Source organism: Daphnia pulex, chromosome 9, assembly GCF_021134715.1.
Source record: "Daphnia pulex isolate KAP4 chromosome 9, ASM2113471v1".
NCBI classification, from domain to species: domain Eukaryota; kingdom Metazoa; phylum Arthropoda; class Branchiopoda; order Diplostraca; family Daphniidae; genus Daphnia; species Daphnia pulex.
Window position 1 is genome coordinate 464,771 of NC_060025.1, and position 21,194 is coordinate 485,964.

Here is a 21,194-nt window from a genome sequence, read left to right on the forward strand (position 1 = left end):
TTCGGCTTCTTCGATGTTTCCACTCCGTCACTACCAAGGAAGACAGCAGCAGGCTGTCTAGGACTGTTGGGCAGAGAAACGTGGGTTAGCTGTATTTGTTGATATTTGAGCCGAGCATCAGGTTACATTACCTCGTCATCCAGGTGCTCGGGGGAGATGGAAGGGGGGGCAAGAGGGAGAAAATTCTTTCCAAGGTTCACAGGTTCTCACTTGTTTCATAACCTTGGTCTGTTCCAGTTGACTTTTTAATTGTTTCCCTCCTCATCAATATCTTCCTGTTGTACCGCAGCTGCTGAACACTGCCCAAGATTGGCGTGATTAATTCTAACGGAAGGCAACTCTTGTGCGTGTGACAGCGGCTATGTTACTCAGGAATACTCATCATTGCCCTTATTTTTTGACATTTAATGTAGGTATATTGTGTGTTTCTGTAGTATTTTACATGTAGTCCACCAAATGGGTGATTCCTTGTGCGTAATAATGCAGTATTACACTTCTTTTGTCACAACTTATTCTAATTCATTCTAGAAAAAAGATGTTTGTAAATATTCAAACACGATGGGATCCAAGGAAACTTGTGAGGTTTCCTTTTCTGTTAAATTTCAAATCAAAAGGATCTGAATAAAAAAAAAAGTAACGTATACATTACGATGGTGGGCAGTAGACTCGAAAAATGTCGATACTCTGCGGCGTCTGATGCTGCTCAGACTACGGAATGCTGTTCCAGTAAGAGCTGTTTGCATTGGAGTTCGATGAGCTGCTGCCGGGCCGGCTCGAAACTAGGTTGCAGAGCCAATGTTGACTGGTAAAATGAAAGTGCTCTGGCAACATCCCCCTATATAAAAATAGTTCAATTTGAATAAATTAATACAATGAATAGACTTATTTAGAACACAAAGAAACTGACCCGAGCCACGTGAATGTTGGCTGCTGTAAAGTGAATAACTACAAAAGTCGGCGAGATCTCCAAAGCCATGTACGCCGCGACTAAGGCGTCATTGTGTAAGCCGGCCCTATAGAAATTCAAATAAAATCAACTTTAAGGATAAATGTATTTTTTTTTAATGTTTTGCGGTGAAATAAACTTTTAGTGTGGCGATTAAATTATGTGTTGCCGTATGTAATATACCTGTGTAGAATGTTCGCTAAACTGGTTAAAGGGATATCTTTAAAATCGTAGGGTGCGTAATGCAGAGCGATGCGAAGACAATCAATGGCATTTTTCACATTGCCTTTAACGCGCCAGTAAAGAGATGCGGCTGTCGTCAATACCCAAGATGTTGCATTCTTAAAACAAAAGAAATTAAGTCTGGTCAATCGATTGCAATGAATAAATAAAATTTTGTTTGACGTATAGTACATTCTTTAAAGCGTAGGTCAAGTAACGCGCCACTTCATCCGAATCGATTCTTTCCTTGTCGAATATCAGGGCATTCAGGGCTTCCTCCAAGGCACTTTCAGCGCGGTAGTCAATTTTATCACGGTGCCGGACGCCAGTGAGATGATCGAACGTCGCCATGGTGACAGGGAACGAGGCATTACAAACTGGCTCCACAAAGGCTTTGGAGGGCACAGTTTTAGGCAACATGCTTTTGAAACTGAAACACAAAAGTTGTATCGATTTTAAGAATAAAATATTGAAAAGATGATAATGGCACATTATTACTCGATGTTTTTAGCCGCGACGCTTAGCCAGGTGGAAGTGAACTGCGAACGAAGCCGGATACGATGCCCCTGACATTGCTGTAGGGTTAGGGGCAATGGTGGGAGTACTTTGCCCATTCGAAGCAGTCCCTCAGGTAGAGATTCTTCCTGCACTGTATTATTGACAATAAATTAAAACATAGGTCGAGGAAAAACAAATTAAGGCTATACAGAGTTCAAAGTTGATGAATTTTTGTTCGTTGACTAGCGAGTCAACCAAGTATTCATCGTCTGTGTCTGCTATGGCGGCAACTTCCAAACTGGATGGATTGGACGTATGGCCCTGGACTTCCGCTTCGCAATTGCTCTCTGATTCGTCACTCTCTTCTGCCTTGCTACAGCGCAAAACTGTTCGATAAGTTGTGTCTGATCCTAAATCCTGAAGAAACAACCGAAGATTTCATGAAAAAGAAAATTATAGCATGATTTGAATGCTACAGAAAACTTACTCCTTGGCATTGAAGATGCTGGGCGGTCTCTTTCTCGACCGCATGACAGGCGGCCATTAATTTGTAGTGCTCCATTTCTGATGCGGAATCGTGATCAATTTTGATGGCACGATCGAAATGTCTAACAGCTAACGAATGATTGTTGAAATGAAGGTGAAGTAGGCCTAGTAAAAAATTGGTCTTCGGCTCCCGATTATTTATTTGGTGAGCAACCGATGCCAAGGATAAAGCATCGTTAACCTGGCCCATTTTTAACAAAAGAGCGGCTAAATTGGTAAGCGGGATATGGCGGTGTTGATCCGGTACGGAACTGAGAGCTTGACGGAAACATTCGATTCCGTTAGATGCTCTTCCGTGACCACGCCAATAAAGCGCTGCCAACGTATGAAGAAGCCATGACGGGCCAATTTTCTGCAATAAATAAATAAGTTCATTAAAAAAGAATTATTACTTCAGGAAAAAATTCTCGTTTTTTACTTACATTCCGCAGTGCTGTAAGAATGCGTTGTCCCACTTGTGCCAGAGCAGCTGTCGACTGGATGTCGTCATCACCATCTTTGATGATCATCTGATCCACATCACTTCTAGCATAACTAAGAAGGTGGCGTTGAATTGTTACATCTCTTAGTCGCTTTTTGTGCTCATTGCGAGATTTGATCGACACCATCTTTTCAGAAATGAAATAATAATTATGTTTTTCAATAAAGCTTGAATAATGTTAGGCGTCACCTCGTCATAGGGTAACAATTTAAGGGGATATTTCTCACAGATTGGTGGATACCATGGTAAAGGATGATCTTCATCAATGCGGAGACCAATCCGGTCGTTAAGCAAACTTACAACACTGTACAAACAAATAAGAAATTCAATGTCAGTTTTGATCAAAATAGAAAAGTTAAAATTACTCTAATCCAGTTGATTCCGGTAGAAGAAGAATGGTTGGCATTTGGTCAATTTTAGGCAGACTGAGAGACGGGCAACGTTGCAACTCGGATTCTGTAAGTGGGCGAGGTATCGTATCGACTTCATCTAAATCAATTCGATCGAGCTGGAGAGAAACCGATCTTTGTGATCCAGCGGAAGGAGAGATTGTCGATCCACTACCACCTAAAGATGGGCTCAATTCGCTTGTAAGTGATGACTGGTTGGTTATGCTACGTAAACTCAGCAGATCGACAATCTTGTCTGTTTGCGTCTGAAAATCAACCAGGCGATTTCGCAAGTCCATCATTGCTGAGCCCCAAGTCTCCAAAGTAGACATGTCCGTTTTAATATTGCATTGAAAAAACATGAATCCATCTTCTTCATATTGCTCGCAATCGTGCACGGCTGTAGAAAACGAATCAATAATTAAATTTAAAAAATTGAGAAAATTAGAAAACGTTTTATACGTGGAGGGGATTTAGTGGTGCGGAAACGAAATTCTTGATATTCTAATTGGCTACGAAGTCGCTGCCCAACTGTGGCCTGGGCGCTAACAATCTTTTCCTGCAGCTGATTCCACTCTTCAAACTTGCGTTGTTGTTCCTTCAGTTCCGTTAATGTGTGCTGTAAAACACTAAAAGTGAAACAGGTGACGGTGACATATCGACCATCTCATATTGTATGTGAGCCAAACCTATGTTGAGTTTCTAGGGCCTTTTCCAATTTAGACAAACATTGAATCCCGTGCATTTTTCGGACAGCCATTTTGAGATCTGGTTTCAGTTTCAAAACATTTTCGTAGCAAAGAACGGACCTATAAAGATAAAGAATGATTACAACAGTTGAAGTAATAAAATAACCGTTTTAAAAAATTATTCGAATTTAAGGATTTTAAGATTAAAAGGTACCTATTTAAATCACCGATGAGGGCATAACTATTGGCAAGAGTATAGTGTGCTATTGGATCACTGGGAGTGTGATCGACCGCTGCATGGAGCACGATAATTCCGTCTTCTTGTTGATGACTGTGCGTCAAAATGTTACCCATATTGACCAAAGCAATGGTTTGCATCTCCCTCGGGCTAAACTGGAGCGCTCTTCGACAACATTCAAGCGCTTGAGCTGCATTTCCGATGATCCGGTAATACAGAGTGGCGAGATTAAACGATACCCACGATGTGGCATTCTTTTCTAAATTAAAGGCGACCCAATTAGCAAAAGATTTGAGATCCATATTAGCTGGAGTGAGTTTCTCCAAATTAGTTTCCGGCTCCATTGTCAAGTCAATTCGATTTTGTAATCCGACCAAGTGTTCAAATGTTCGCATGGAAAAGTCCAATGGGGGCTGAGAACAGTCTGGTTCCAAATCTCCGGTCTCTACTGGCATCATTCCATGACCAATGTCAACACCATAGAGTTCAAAATCACAGTGGGTTGACTCAAAAATAGCCATTGAAGTGACTTTCCTCCCAACTTTCAAGCAATCTGGGTCTGTTGCATAGAGCTTTTCTTCAATAAGTGCTCCACTATCCTTATCTTCACGGTGCTCAAACTCAACTTTCTTCTGGAAAAGCTCCTCACGCAAAAGTTCTGCCCTGACTGTTCGACCTTCTTGTGCTAGCAGAGCCATTAAATCATGGGATTTGTCCAGTTGATATACAGAATCCATCTTGATGAAAAAGAAAATATAAAATATTAGGAATGGCAATAACCGCAATAAGTATTCTGACTTTCAAAAAAGTTATGACTGCAGTGTAAACTTATGTTGTAAATTGTAAAACATTTCTTTATTTATGAAGATCATTTCAAAGATTTAATACCAATTTAATATATTTAAAAAAATTCATGAATAAATTGTTTTTCATAGTGCACTTCAAAATGATTTACCTCTCTTAAGAATATGTATATTACGTTCTTGGTGACATATGGTTAAAAATTTATTTTTACCTGAGGTGTAATTCGCCCATCCTGTGTAACAACCCAATGTGTAGTAGCCCATATAAAAGGGAAATAGAAAAACAATTTAATTAACAAAATTACGATCATAATGTCAAAATGCATTCGACCGATGACGGAGGATTCACAGAAATTTCATTTGTTTTGACACTACCACGCCATCTATCAATAACACTGCTCACTACGTTATGAAATGCCAAATTATACCCCTAAATAGTGATGGTAGAAAAAAAAATCAATTCCATCAGATGCTAAATTTTTTTTCAACAATGCAAAACTACAACGAATAAGAATAACGAATACGAATAAAGAAAATTTTATTCGACGAATAACGAATAACGAATACGATTATTTCCTTATTCGTTATTCGAAATTTTATTCGAAAATTTTATTCGGCAGAACACTGCGAATATCTGATAGTCTGGGAGCTGGGTGACCAAAAAATGATTTTTGTTTAGCAAAAGGTTTGAGGCTAAAATGTGGTTAGGGGGGGTATGACACACACGAAAAGCCACGTCTGTCGACTGGCGGCCGAGGCGTTCAAGCGTGACGCGATCCCGAAATCGGCGTGAACGGTAAAAAAATCAACTTTGTTTAGCAAGCCCAAATTATATCTTAAAAAATAGAGGGATATCAACTTTATTTAGTTTCCGACAGACAGACGTCATAATCTGGGGCCTTGGGGCCATCAGACGTCGGTGTGTAAGAAATTTTACGAAATTTCAGTAAATTGTGAAAATGGCAACGCTGCATCCTAAGCGCCTAATTTTAAATAGAGAGAGTTGGGGAGGATCTGTGAGTTTTTAACTAAGTAAATGTGAACAGAAAATGCATTTTTCGGTTTTTTAAATAAGATTATGCATTTATTTTGTTTAACTGATAATTTTTTGATTATTTGGTTAGTGTAATTTGGTTGCTAAATTTTTGGCGGTTCAAATTTCTTCCCTATGTAACCCGCTTTTTTTCTGCTCCTCTGTCGTAAATGCATACCGAACGTCACGGGAAACCCTTGACTAACATACGTTATGGTTTTCCCCTGTATTAGCATGGGTTGTTCCCCGCTTATGTGTATGCGCTTTGATGATATCGGAAACAAACGCCAATCGGAGCTATCGACCAATACTCGTTCTTCTTCTTCTTTCTTTTTGACGATATCTTTTAAGTATATTACTTATTTATACTATAGGCTACATATAGGCCTACTTGTGTATAGTTTCCCCGTGCTGTTGAAGAGAGACGGGACTCTCTCTGGTTGTCCCGCGGCCAACCACTTGCCCATCCGCATCGAATAAATCGGACGCTTCACGCTATTGCAGCTGGAGTTGGTGTCGACCAATTTGATCCGATCGACGACGACGGCCAACGATGTCAACCGTTTGGTTTCTTATTCTCGCTATATTGACGCAACAGAGAGAGTCTTATATATATTATATAGCACCGTAGGACTATAATAGACATGATAAATGAGCGGAAAGAGATGGATGTGCCACTATATCGCAACAACCTGTTGATGCGCTGGTCACACCGTCACGAGCACGTCAGTATTTTCTGTTATCATTTGGTTCAGTAAAAAATAAGCTGGCGAGAAAGATTCATGAATAAATAAGTAAAATAGGGCAGTTTGACTGCCGTCACCTTGACGTGATGTCGTATAGAAGAAAAATAAGAAATTTGATAACGCGATCCATCGAGGGTCCGGCCCAATTTTCGATTCCGGAGAAAACTCGAGTCTGTCACGTCCGAGAGATATTGAGCTGGGCATATTTACAACTATTATATAGAGATGTGCTGGTTGTGTGACCAGCCTTTATTTTTTAAGGGCTCACACGCTGTTGCTGACCCGGTCCTGTGTGTTTTAGGTTGGTCACGAGCCCTCGGAGCATTTTTGCCCGACTATATAGAAATTTATTTATTTTTATATTTTGGGTGGCGATTGGTGGTACACAGCGCAACCTTCCAGGACCGCAACCCTGACTCCGAAAAGCCATAGGGGGTTAGCTCCGTATGCATGCATACGGTCGTGATTGCAATCACGACCTTGTGGCAGGCCCTTCTTTCAAGCACAGACGACTGCTGCTATACGTAGAGTAGTGATGGACACAATCAGCCGCGGGAAAAGATATGAGAAGCCACACAAGAGACCAAAATTTCGAAAGAATAAAAAAAGAGAAAACGTTTGGTGATTGGATTGATGCATCCAAATAAAAAAATCAAAGAAAAAAGAATCTCTTGGACATTTTCGATTCAATATAGGTTAATGGGTATTTAGGCCTGATGCCGTCTTATATTTTCTAACAGAAAAGAAAAAAGAATTGAAAAACTCCGGGCGGAAAAACGAATGTCTTTCGAAATGGAGGGAGTGAGTCATTAAAACGTAAGAAGTTTAGGTATATTATTTGGAAGTTGTCTATTATAGTCCTACGGTGCTATATAATATATACTTAAAAGATATCGTCAAAAAGAAAGAAGAAGAAGAACGAGTATTGGTCGATAGCTCCGATTGGCGTTTGTTTCCGATATCATCAAAGCGCATACACATAAGCGGGGAACAACCCATGCTAATACAGGGGAAAACCATAACGTATGTTAGTCAAGGGTTTCCCGTGACGTTCGGTATGCATTTACGACAGAGGAGCAGAAAAAAAGCGGGTTACATAGGGAAGAAATTTGAACCGCCAAAAATTTAGCAACCAAATTACACTAACCAAATAATCAAAAAATTATCAGTTAAACAAAATAAATGCAAAAAAACCGAAAAATGCATTTTCTGTTCACATTTACTTAGTTAAAAACTCACAGATCCTCCCCAACTCTCTCTATTTAAAATTAGGCGCTTAGGATGCAGCGTTGCCATTTTCACAATTTACTGAAATTTCGTAAAATTTCTTACACACCGACGTCTGATGGCCCCAAGGCCCCAGATTATGACGTCTGTCTGTCGGAAACTAAATAAAGTTGATATCCCTCTATTTTTTAAGATATAATTTGGGCTTGCTAAACAAAGTTGATTTTTTTACCGTTCACGCCGATTTCGGGATCGCGTCACGCTTGAACGCCTCGGCCGCCAGTCGACAGACGTGGCTTTTCGTGTGTGTCATACCCCCCCTAACCACATTTTAGCCTCAAACCTTTTGCTAAACAAAAATCATTTTTTGGTCACCCAGCTCCCAGACTATGATTCTTCAGGGCGTAAAACTTACACTAACTAAATCGTTAACGGTTTAAGGGGCACTAATTTTACAGTTAAAAACAAATTGTTTGAAATTCCCCACCCTAGATGGCGAAGGCGTCAAGCTACTGAATGAAATAATGAAGTGCTTAAGTTAAAAACACGCCATTTCAAATCTAATTGATCAAATCTATGACCGATTGAATAAGCCACCTGGTTGTGGCATTATTCTAAGCCTGAATAATGATTAATTCCTGCATTGAAATGTATCGAAAAATAAATTTGAATTCAACCTTTTTAATTTAAGGTTTATTCTTATGTCATTCCATATACGCCACAAACCCTCTGTAATAATCCATTACTGACTTGTCTGCCATTATCATTTCCAGACGCTGTTATATCTAGTGCTAGCAACAATGGAATCTAATAAAGGAACTAAGGAGGACAATGTCAAGAACTCATTGGAAACAAAAGGCCCACAACAGATTTTAAAAAATGCAAATGGCGAAGTAATAAGTTTGGAATGCCTTGCTGATGCGCTGTCCGTGGGGAAAGTTGATGAGAGATCCGCTCGCAGGATTGATACAACCTCGCATTTTTGGTTGTTTTTTTTTAGGGTGCGGTACATGGTTTGTTTTGAGAAGATATTTTGTGGATGACTAGAGAGTGTCGAGAGAAACTTATTCTTTTTGTTTTGTGTGCTGTTTCATTTTATGCCGACCGTATAGACGTCTGGAAAGGTTGAAATGGCATCACACAGGGCCGAGGCGGATGGAAAGATGAAAAAATATGGAAAGAAAAGGCAAAAGGAGGGATGAGTGGTGCAGTGAGTGTTCCAGGATCTACTATATACAGAGTTGGGAGTGCACATGGATATATAGGCAAAGGCAAGATGCATAGTATAAGACGACGAGGAGGGGGAGAGAGAGTTTGTGGGATGATGTTTCTTCCGCTGGTTTGGTTCAGGTGACGACGAGTCAAGATGGCGTCTGGAAATTACCCCAGTGCCTGTCCGGTCGATTCGCCAAGCCAGCCGAATAACGAGCCACGTCAACTCGAATCTCGTCACGCCATTCAACTCGTAGATATAGTGCCGCAACCGAGAGATAGTCCTCCCGTCGGCTGTGCTGGCTTTTCTTCACCTTGCCCTCCTCGCTCTCTGCTCTTATATCTATTCCTATATACATGTACATGTATATGTATTTATACTTGGACATTGCCTGACAATCTCTAGCATCATTGCTCTCCGCATATATAGGCATCGTGTCTCCGTACAGTCTCTCTTAGCCCAAATAAATCTGAATACATGCGAGTGTCTATTCTGTACATTTAAATATTAAGAACCCATCAGGAGGAGCCCGAATCCATGTCACATCTTCTACATGTACACAGCAGCAGCCTCTCATTGGCAATATTTCAATCCAATTGTATATACTATAATATGGAGGAATCTCATTAAGGGAGGCAGAAAAAGAGAATGGCACAAACAAGGAAAGAAAAAGAAAAAATCATCAAAAAACTTTGTCGAAGAAGAAGAGGAGCCGACACTATGGCGCCTTTGTGGCCGCTGCTGATGTGCCTGGCCGATGTATTCACGCTCCGATGGACAACCAGAAAAAACTCTTGAAAATACGTACACAGCCGAGTTGATGCCGGGGTTCTCTTGTGCTGGTCGACGGAATCCTCCAGCAGCAAACAAACACACACAAGGCGTCGTCGGAAACGCATATAGGTATACAGGTCTCCAAGGGAAATGTTTGTCGCCCATTACATTTACGTGTGTAGGCCGGTCCACCTTATAGATAGAGAAAGAAAGAAATGAAATATATTTTTCCAACATATACTACAACAAAACAAACAAGAGAGACTATATATCCTTTTTGACCAGCAAAAGCGGCCGGCGATCGGAACACAGCCGATTTTTCTTTCCTTTTTGGGGCTCTGAGCCGCTCTCATCCCATCACTACATGCACGTTGTTTGCTGCTGCTGATGTCGGCTTGTCAACATTTTTTCCTCGTTTGATTTGTACAATGCGCGTGTGATCCCTTGTTGTTTCCTATATACTATGATGAGGTATGTGGATCAGCAGCAGTGGAGTATAGAGAGATTCGGCTTATTCAGTTATATTCATTAGCCAAACCCTTTTGTGACTGCGGCTTGCCATTTATCTGAAACCGGAGATAGAGGCCGACGATCGCGTCCCTCCTACTTTTTGGTATTATTTCTTTAAGGGGTTTCTTTTTAAATGCGTGTATAGCTCAAACTTGTGTGTTTGTCAGCTGATGGTCGCACAGCGGGAGATGCGACACCTTTTTTTTTCGTCTCCTATGTATATCGGCAAAACTTATTGCCATCGGCAACTCGCAGCCGTACATCAATGGAACCCAAAAAATGAATTTGTTCGCGACGAAATATATAGAAACCTATGCCAAGCATAAAACAAATTTCTCCCATGTAAGTATACATGGGAGATGATGTGTTTCATTCCCAAATATCCCACCCTTTTCTCTATAGATAGATTTATTATTATTCCCTCGGCCGTCGCTTCTCCTATGCTGGCCCATCACACAATGGGCTCGATAATGCCTCATTGTCGCAACAAACAGAGCTCACACTGTTCAGACCCATGTATAGTACATACCCCTTTTTACTTCTTATATGTACATGCTGGGCCACCAATTTCCCTTTCGATGGTATTTTTCTTTAGGCTGGGTGCAGAGTAAATGGGATACATATTATTGGCTCCGATGTGTGTGTGTGTATACACTCGATATTCGCTCAAGCATGGCAGTGGAGCCCACTATTAATACACGGAGCCCACCACCTATATCGTCCACTCCCTGCCGTATTTATTACCCTCCGAATATAGCGTGGAAAAACAAACACAAAACAAGATGAAGAAGGGCTCGACCCATGGCGCCCAATAAATATATCAACTAAAATTTATCTATTCCCTATAGATTTGGTATATCATAATCATTGCCCAGCAGACAACTATACCCTTAATAAAAATAAATTTCCGTACCTTTATTTCATTGATTTGTTGGACGATTGGAATGCGCCAGCCGGCCGACAAACAGGTGTGTCGTCTCCTGGTTTTCAATGCGGCACAGTCTATAGCCAATCGCTCGCGGTGGGAATAGAATGAAGAGAAAAACCTAGAAGAAGAAGACGGTATGAGCTTCTGTTCTCTTTGAAAAAAATAAAAAATGTCTACATCTTCTGGCCGAGAATATGTCCCATGCATTTTGTCCCCCCATTATTTACTGATTTCCATTGATGGTGATGGACAAAAGAAATAACCGGCGGCCCTACGAGAGCTCTATGCCGTCAAGGAAATTGGCAGGTTCAATAGCAAACCCAAACGGTATACTCTCTATACATATACAAGGTCTCTATATCTTCATCTCTTGAAAGAAGAAGAAGAAGAAGAAAAAAGGGGTACAGTGTCGAAAGGATTAGTCGGCCGTCTCCAACACAAAAATACAACCTGGGACAGCACCCTGGGATCTCTAATACGTCTGTATAGGTATACAAAAATAAAATAAAAACGAAGAAATCGGCAGGGATTTTGACATTTTAGAGGCTTTGATTTTCTTGTGTGTGTTTAATAACGACGACAATATGTGAGCTGTGCACGGATAGTATATATAGAGAAACTTAACATGTTTCGCTATACAAGAAGTTTGGCTGCTCCTTGACGGTTGTTTTTTTCTCTCCTATACGACGTCTTCCTTCTATTTATTCCGTGCAGTCCAGAAAACGAAACAAACATCAAAGGGAGAGAAAAAGAAGAGCCAACAATGGCCCTCTCGTCTTAGCAGTATCGTCTTTGATGTTTCAATTTGCTAGACACGCAGCCCCCCCCTGTACACACACACAGATATATAATGGAGGACCCATATAACTGAATCCCTTGTCGTCCGATATGTTTTTTGAGCAACTGGCTCCCAACTAAAATTGAAAACGGAAAAACAAACGAAATGAAACTAAGCTCCAAATTTGTCAGTTATAGAGACAAAGATATAATAATGAGGTCCGCATCCATATGTCTGCCCCCCTATTCTGTTTGAAAGCACATGAGCTCTAATGCCTGAAACATTACGTCAAATGAAATCGAATAATAAAAGGCAAGACGCAAGGAAACAAAAGGGGCGGACCGTATACACAGAGTTATTGTTTGATTATAACGGCCGATCTTATGGACGTCAACCACTATACACACATCATAAAAGAGAAAAACATATAGCTTGTCAGTGAAGCGGAATAGACGTGATTCAGTCATGTTTTTCCTTATTATATTCTCTTTCTTGTCTATTTTCTACGTGCTGGAAAGATCCTGCGCAAAGGACGTCACATCTAAAATACATCCGCACACCACCCCGTCCGTGTGTGTGCTGAATGTTTGTGTGTGTATTTATGAATTATGATGGATATTTATTCAATTTTTAAAAGGGTCTTTTGTGGGCAGAAAAGGTCGGCTCCTCTCATGGTCGACTGGTACATAACGTTTTCCATCAAAGAAGAAGAGGACGAGCTGACTATATAACGGATAGAATATGAGGACGACTGTGCGCTGAGGCTCTCCCAAAGAGAATGGAAACTATGCGCCGGCATCTCTCGACAATGGACTATAGACCCTCTCAGACTGGCGCTCTGCTGCTGTTGTTGCTGGTTCTTCCCTCTGTTTTCCCTGTTGGAGCGATGTGCTGTGTGGATGAAACAACCCCTCGGCTCAATGAGCTCACCGTCCTATGAAATCACGTCACAACCTTCTGCACACTTGACTGCGGCTGCATAAAAGATCATTGGCTCTACCCAAAAAATAAAAAAAAAAAACCTCTCGGCTCTCGCAGTGATGAACTCGAATCAAGGGGGGATTTTTCCTTTTCTTCTATTTTTTCGTATTTTTCTTCCTATAGATATTATTATTCCTCTTCTTCTTCTTCTTCTTCCTATTCTGTACACGTCGCCGGTCTTTTTCATTATCATCATTCCATTCTCATCATAGAGTTTCGCATAGAGCAACTGCTGCTGCAGCCTATACACACACGCTGTTTTAATACAAATTGATACGAGAATTTCCCCCATCACAGCATATATAAGAGAGAGACTAAAAGAAAAATAAAAGAACTATTATATTATTATTATTATTACAACGACTCTAAGAGCTCTAAGCCACACGCTGAGATCTCTTGAAAGCACGTGCCTGAGGACTTGTATATATTTAGACATGCTTACACGAGAGAGTACTGTACATAGATCGAATATTGAATGAGATGTCAATGAGCAGCAGCAGCAACCGTTGAGTTCATTATTCAAAGCGGCTCGAGCGTGAACCCAGATTGACTTTTCATATCACATTTATTCTATTCTTATAGATTATGCGACTCGAGTATGACAAAAATTAGCTTATGCCAGGGTTTTAGACCAGTCTTATGTAATAATGAATGAATTCTTGCGTGAATTATAATTCGTTATAGGCCTACAGACGTCATTCAGTATACCAAAAGCAGCAGGTTTTTTTTGCTTCTCTATTTGTACATGTACATAGGGGGAAAGGGCTGGAGGTGTCGACTGTGTGTGGAATGGGCGACAGACGGGCGCGACGAATTTCGACCGAGGGCCGAGCAACGCGCTCGAGTGGCAAAGAGCATTATTGCGAATTGGATACTTGATCTGATAACGCCCCTCTATCTGGCCGCCCATCTCTCCCTATATAGAGCCCACACACAGCATAGTATACTCCCCCGACGATGTATTAGAAATAAAAATAAATCTAAAAAATCACAATCTCACAAGCGTGGACCCCACAAATATCGTCGCCATCGTCTGAGCTGGAAATCGAATTGACCGAGACCCCCACCACCACCACCACCTTTTTCCGATTGATGCACGTTTCTCTCTCTCCTGCCCTATATGTCCTGAATTAAGGTCGCCGAAATACAATTTCTCCATCTATATATTATATCTGTTTTTATTATTATACAACTGTAACGTCATTTACTCGGCGGGCCTAATCATCTATACGCAGTCTACACACATAGTCCGCTGGACCCATCACATGTGTAGAAACTAACATATATATAAAACGCAACATCACTTTGAGCGTCGCTTTCCACTCGACTTGACCAGTCAGCGTCGGGAGTGCGCCGAGGCCCTTCAACTTCTTATTACAAAAAGGCCTAAAATGACTTTTTCTTATTATTATTATTAGACGGACATTGAATTTTTTCCACCAATTTTTGAAAGAGAAAATCCCCCTGGACAACGTGAATTATGAAATGTTTTTGGTTGTGTTCCCGGAGAGCTCTGATGTGTGCCATATGTTGTGGTGCTGGGATATGTGTAGCGATATTTATCGCCGGGGTGAACCAGAACATGTGAATGATAATATATACAACCTGTCACTTTGTCCAAAAGCTGAGACTTGTGATGGGGCGCCGGTCCCCTTATACTGTACATGTTGGCGTGTCAAAAACAAATGTACATATAGCCATAGTATTATTATTAGGTATAGAACGCGACCGAAATTCCCTGTGCGCCTTTTGCTGCTGTGCCCAGCAGCAGCGCTGCTACTACTTAATCTAAAACCTATAGTTTTATCAGGTTCGAATTACACGCGCCGAGATCAAAGGCGTGATAGCGCGCGAGCCCTAGTGTGGTGATTGTAACGCTCGTACTCTTTCAACCCTCCCCCCTTTTCCCTATATATTCTTGTATACATTTTTATTTATTTATTTTTTAAATAACATATTATTCTGATGGTAGGAAAAAGCTAATGTCTGTCGTCCTGGCTGGCGCCTATACAGTTTCATCGCGCCTTCAAAAGATAATAATAATTCCAGTGAATATGCAGTATATATACGAATCCCTCGGTGTTACAGGCGTATTGGGTTTCCATCAGGAGACAGTGTGTACGGCCCCTTTTTAAAAACAAAAAAAAAAACTTGTTTGATGAGTTGCCGTCGTACAAGCCCGACGGGGATATTTAAATGGGAATTTAATATTTAATTGATTTTTAATCATTTCGAATGGACGCTTTTAGAAACAACACTATTTCTCATTCACCAATCTTTATTGGGTACTGATTGTGTGTCTGTTAATGTTTTTAAATTTAATGTTTCTTGTTTTGTGGAAGAAAAGTCGCAATTGATCAATAAGAAAATCAAATGGGTGTAGGGTAAACCCAAACAAACAGGGGAGGTGCCCGTGTGTCGGCAGGTCACAAAATGTTCAAATGTTTTCGAATTGGATTGTTTAACCCACAGACAAAGTTGTGAGGTACAAAATGGGGCCTGATCTGCAGTCGTTCGACAAACAAGTTTGTTTTGAAAGAAATCTTTACTGGTGGGAAAAAGAAACGGCAAGAGGCCTAGCTCAGGAATAATTGTGAAATCGTGAATAGGAATAATCTGTGACTACGTAAAGATTTATAATTGACGCCCCCCACTAGTCAAAAAGGAGGAATAGGGAGATAGTTTTCCTACCTTTATTACTGGAAAATACGGCCAGACATCCATTGGCAATGTGCGTCATCCATCCATCCATCAGCTGAAAAGTTGAATTACACACCAGACGGAATAGGATAAAAAGGGTGTCCTCGTGAATACACCCACACTCGCATGGGCGTACACGAGGACATTTAAAGAAAAGGGGGAGAAGACATCCATAACTTGATTGACATCTGGGTAGTTTCTCCAATGGAACGGATGCTGTTTATCTAAATGGAAAATGAGTTGCGAAAAAATATTAACAGAATCAAGTCAGCAACAGTTGAATATGAGACACTGAGTAAACCCTAATTGTTAATAAATAAGAGAATTGAAGGTTTAGATGTAATACACTGCAATTATGCAAGTCATGCATCATTATTCTAATGTCTAGCAGTTCACAGTGATAATAGACGAAGACAAACCATTACCCAAGTGATGACCCTGAGATTAATGGTGACGACAGGTCAATAGCAGCACAGGAAAACCTTGAATATCTTGTTATGATGGCTGGCTCTGGCCTAAAACCTGCACAAAGGAAAGGGTTACATTGTGCAAACAAAATACTAGGCATCGACATGGGAGCTTACATGATATAAATGCTATTCTCAGGAATCAAAATTTCCACAAATTTGAAACTTGTTAAGCTCAAATCTCTCTTAAAAACTTCCACAATCATTGCTTTTCTATTCTTGGTAACATTTTCCCGCCAAACAGCCTGGAGTGGAGAGCATGGAAACCAGAGTTTGTTGATCACACGACGCTCACATTTTGTGTAGAATTTTATTTGTTTCAGATTTTATTTCTCGTGCAGCCACGTACGTTTACAACAAAGTGATGGTTCCATTTTCTTTGTAATCTTCGCAGAATCCTCCATTTTTGTCTCTTTTTCGAAACTCGCCTCGAGTAACAAAACGAGAGCAGACGACACTAATATTCAAATTTTCTAATTAGTCATCTTAAGATATCGATAGAAATTATTTTTTAAAAATCGATTCCCTTTGCGATCTCTGTTTATACTCTAACGAGTAATACAAATATAGTGCGCAAGCTGCACATTGTATTATAATAAAAAGAGGGCGTGGGAAATTGAATTTTCCTCTCTTTTTCTTATTTTGTCATGCAAATCGTGTCGATATCACGCCAGTCTGCCTACATCAAATATATTCTTGTATGTAACGGCCTCTTCTTTTCTCTTTATTTTTGGCTTTCTTTTAGGCTATTTTACATCTCCCCCTGTTTTATATATACGCCGTATATATTAGCCAACAACACAACAACAAAACACCCTCTCCAACATATAGTCTATGCACTGTATAGCAATATAACATGTAGGCGTCCGATAACGAGGCGCAGCCAGAAAACACGGGAATAAACGACTCTATTAACGGAGGGTATACCCCCTTCTGCCTATACTCACCCTCTTTTATGTCTATTATATAAGGCCATACATCCCGTCTATCAGCACACCGCAGATTCTCATGCAGACCCCCCTTTAAAAAAATGGGAGAAGAGATTGTTAAGTTTTATGGACATCTTGTAGCAGCAGCCAAAGTCTATCCATTCTATTTCCCTTTTTTTATCAAAATCGATCGATATATTCTTTTGCGGTGTGACCTTCCAACACGTATAGTATACAGGCTCACCATAACAGCATACAACTTGTTCAACTTCTCTTGGCCAACCACTTCAAATATACGATTCTTAGTAAACACACAATGCCTTTGAATGACATATACCCCCAAACTCAAATAATAAGAAACAGCTTTTATTTTTTTATTTTTTACTGGGAGATGAAAGTCAGTGCTGAGACCGTAACGACAATCTCTTGTCAACAGTTTTCCCATCAATGAATGAAAAGCCCCATAGTATGATGGTCGTCCTACATATATTCCACAGAGCGGCAAATTCTTCAGATTGAAGTGAGGTCAGACTAGGAGCAGAACCTCTCCCATCATCAAAGTATAGAGGGGGGATAGCGCCCAAAAGAATGTCGAACCTCGCCAGAAAACGGTCGAATAGAATAGAACTGACTCTCTCTCTCTTTGTACGTGTACATATATATATAGACCTATTGTGTGTGATGGATGTATAGTATAGTATAGAAGAGAAAAAGATCATAGATCTCACTCAGTGCCTCATTTGGGGGTCAGATGCTGCTGACTTGGAGGAGCTTAAAATGCCTATAGCTGATGACAAGCTCCGTGAAAACGTCATAGCACCAAGGGGAATGTACATGCACAGGGCTATAAGAAAAAAAGGATATGGAGAGAAGTAAAAAAACAGACATTTTATATGGTGACACGGGGGGTGAGAGTCTATGAACGGAGAATTTTTTCGGGGCTCCCCCCCATCATCTTTTATTCTATATAAATATATATTTTTTTCATCAATTGATTTGTTCTCTCTTTTCTTGATGAAGAGCGGTGCTGGGTTAAGCCAAGCGTATGCACATTCATTCCAATAATATAGGCAGAGGCCGGCCCGCTATAAAATATCCATCAGCCCTCTCGGCAGTGATGATGTTTCTTATTATATACTTAATAATAAGCAGCACCAGCCAATGACTGCAAATCATTGATTTCAATCATGTGTAAGTAATACCTGCTTATAACACACAAAAAATAACACACTCTGAATAGTCCTTTAATTCAAGGGGGGTGATAATATTATAACAAATAAACATGTATATAGGATCTGCTATACCAACTAAAAAACTAAAATTCTCAGTGACCATCTGTCGGAATATTGCGGGGGGATATTGTCATCATTATCAGCAAACCGCCGTGTCTAATACGGCGTGTGTCGACATTGAATTATTTATTTAACACAATAAATTTAAGTTGCACAATTTCGCTACGCGGTTCTTCATGTCCGCCTATACCTCTTACATATTATATAGTATAATATAAATTTATAGTTAAAGGTTGTGTTGCAGTTGGGCTTGATCGAAAGTCAACCAAGCGCGTGATTTCCCTTGCTCTCTATTTTATTTCCCCTCTGCAGCAATTAAATATCCAGCACATATAGCATTAAGGAATATATTTATACTTAATATAAAACAAGTTTTCCAGTTGGGGGTGTTGCTCTGCTGAAACTTCGCTCCATCGCACAAAATGTCGAATAATTGGAGAAATGAAAATTATATAATCCTGTGAGACTATAGGCCTACTGCTGGCTGTTTTATATTCACAAACGTTGCCGTGATCAATTTTCTCGACTTTTTCTTCTCTTTTTAAATCTAAAAATCGAAGTCGTCGTCCTTAGCAGCACTACCAACTGTGCGCGGCAGCATATTAGTTCTATTCGGTCGGACTTGCCCGCCGTGTTTAAATATATAAGAACGGCCTATTACATTGATAGGCTTCATATACCTACCATCCTCTTGTATAGAAAAAGAAAAACTAATTTCTTTGATGGGAATATCTAAAGGGCAATATAAAAAGAAGAAAAAAATCCCAAGAAAAAGTTGCTTCTCCAACAACAAGTGATTGGATATATGTAGGCTAATATATATCCGTGATCTCTCAGCCAACTTCAATGACCAGTGGATCGTGCCTAATTTGTTGGTTATATAAACTCTTCTGATCTATAAAAACTAAAAGAAATAAAAAATGAGAATTCAACAAATAAAAAATAAAAAAGTTTATAAGAGTTCTCATCTTGATTTTATGATATACCTGATGCAAATAGAACATTCTCTTTCATCCTCTCCCACTCCATTTGCATAGATTGACTCGTATATAATACAGAGCTCAATGATTTAGTCAGTGTATTAACTCTTATAAACAATCATTTTCTTTTGTTAAATAAACATATAATACTTATCATCCGTTACATCATATAAAAAGCGACGCAATAGTCTCTCCACACACATAGTCCTTTGATATTATAAATGGGCCCGTCGGTCTGAGATAAGAAAAAAGATAGTCCGACAACGAATTAGACTGTTGTCATCAGACTATATGTGCTCTATAGCCTCTATATAGAGCTAATGGAGGGACGACTTTTTGGCGTCTGTGCCTATACATGTACATATATACATATAGGCTATTAAGTGGGAGCTAGACGCGTCGGATATAATAGCCCGACGCGCCAACACCAAACAACAAAACAACGACGACCGTGGTGGTGGTGATCGTTAACGAGCTGATGGACGGACGGCAGCAAAAGGGTCCAGCCAGAAAGTGTATGACGTCGTATTATAGTATTCTCCCCCAAACAAGCAGTATAATACAGCAGAAAGTTTGGGCTATAGACTAATACAGTAGCGAGTAATGTGAGGCGATTTCTACAGCCATACCAACGAAAAAAGAATATCCGGGGGAGAAAATATAAGAGTTTTTATCTGAGTAGACCAGCAGCACGCAGCAGCCCGGCCGTCCCCTTTTTTCTTCTTGTTTCTGGAGAGAACTATTATTATCTACATCTGACATGCACGCTCCTACATAAAGCCTCACACCATAATAGGCCTATAGCAGAGACGAGTAAATGTAATAAGACGGCGTGAAACTCTACAGCAACAGCCAGACATATTGGCTATCCTTTTATACTGTTGTTGGGCTCACCACAGTCCTTGGAAGTTTCCCTTTTTAGGCCTTAGCCCAACACAATGCAGCACTAACGGTAGAATTGGTGATTAAAAGAATTACAATAAAATATTTAAATAAATAAAAATCAAGTAAAAAATAAAAAATATTAAAATTAATTAATAAAATAATAATAAATACAAATATTGAAATATGAAATAATTTAACCAAAAAAATTGGTAATTAAAATTTTGAATAAAAATCGCAATCAAAATTAGGTTGTAACCATCAAAAATGTCGATCTCATCTGGATGATTTACTCTTCACAATGGTTCCCGGCCTGGACCACCCAGATTTCTAAACATCTGATCTGATAGGCTACACATCAGGCCTACATATTTATAGTATATAGAAATAAATATCTTTGTATTCCACTACATGCTGGGCTGTGCTGGTTTATAATGCTGGCACAGCCATCATTAGCTCTTGTATACTTGTGTAATGGGGAATCCTTTCCAGGGAATCGTTCACACAAACAAAATATTCGATTGTTCATCCCAGACTATAGGACCAACACACAATTGGGCATTGACGTCACAGACGTCACGATATTTATTGTCACGAAACGTCTATATATTTCTCCCGCATCAGATGATGAACCATATCGATACACAGATTTTAATGTCGTATAATCATCCTGCAAGACAACTTGGCAGCCAGTTTCAAAAGAAATTAAAGTTAAATTCTGAAAGCAGAGGAGTATATAAGTATACATTTCCAGCAAATATTATAACGATCAACTCGTCGTCGTATCATTACGTCTCTCGGTAGATTTGACGAGATCGCAGATGCTTGTCTCCTAGATGGACCAATAATATAAGACGACTAACGCACACAAATGCGGCATCATCAAATAGAAATGAAAAAAAAATACACAAAATGGCATCAAGAAAATGACGACGTCTGAAA

The 21,194-nt window shown here is 39.9% G+C and overlaps 1 protein-coding gene and 1 long non-coding RNA gene across 2 annotated transcripts; both read right to left on the minus strand.

Moving 5' to 3' along the window:
* Positions 1-660: 660 nt before the first annotated feature.
* Positions 661-5,195, minus strand: LOC124201999 (tetratricopeptide repeat protein 17-like). Its single transcript, XM_046598273.1, has 14 exons — positions 5,025-5,195; positions 3,986-4,746; positions 3,772-3,891; positions 3,545-3,711; positions 3,059-3,482; positions 2,883-2,997; positions 2,635-2,820; positions 2,154-2,564; positions 1,876-2,083; positions 1,667-1,817; positions 1,361-1,598; positions 1,130-1,287; positions 908-1,013; positions 661-835 (listed from the first exon to the last, which is right to left on the minus strand). Exons 1-14 carry the CDS (start codon positions 5,136-5,138, stop codon positions 704-706), a joined length of 3,291 nt encoding a protein of 1,096 aa, XP_046454229.1. The 5' UTR covers positions 5,139-5,195; the 3' UTR covers positions 661-703.
* Positions 5,196-15,788: 10,593 nt separating this feature from the next.
* LOC124202000 lies at positions 15,789-16,590 on the minus strand. The gene is made up of 3 exons (XR_006877842.1): positions 16,287-16,590; positions 16,128-16,224; positions 15,789-15,926 (listed from the first exon to the last, which is right to left on the minus strand). It is a non-coding gene; the product is annotated as an uncharacterized LOC124202000 (long non-coding RNA).
* Positions 16,591-21,194: the final 4,604 nt, after the last annotated feature.

Bases quoted from the DNA above. Each gene is read 5' to 3' on its own strand.
- LOC124201999 (XM_046598273.1), bottom strand. From the start codon at position 5,138: ATGCATTTTGACATTATGATCGTAATTTTGTTAATTAAATTGTTTTTC. The intron at 3,892-3,985 runs GTACCTTTTAAT...TTATCTTTATAG, and splicing joins CTCATCGGTGATTTAAATAG to GTCCGTTCTTTGCTACGAAA. The intron at 1,599-1,666 runs GTAATAATGTGC...TTTGTGTTTCAG, and splicing joins GTCGCGGCTAAAAACATCGA to TTTCAAAAGCATGTTGCCTA.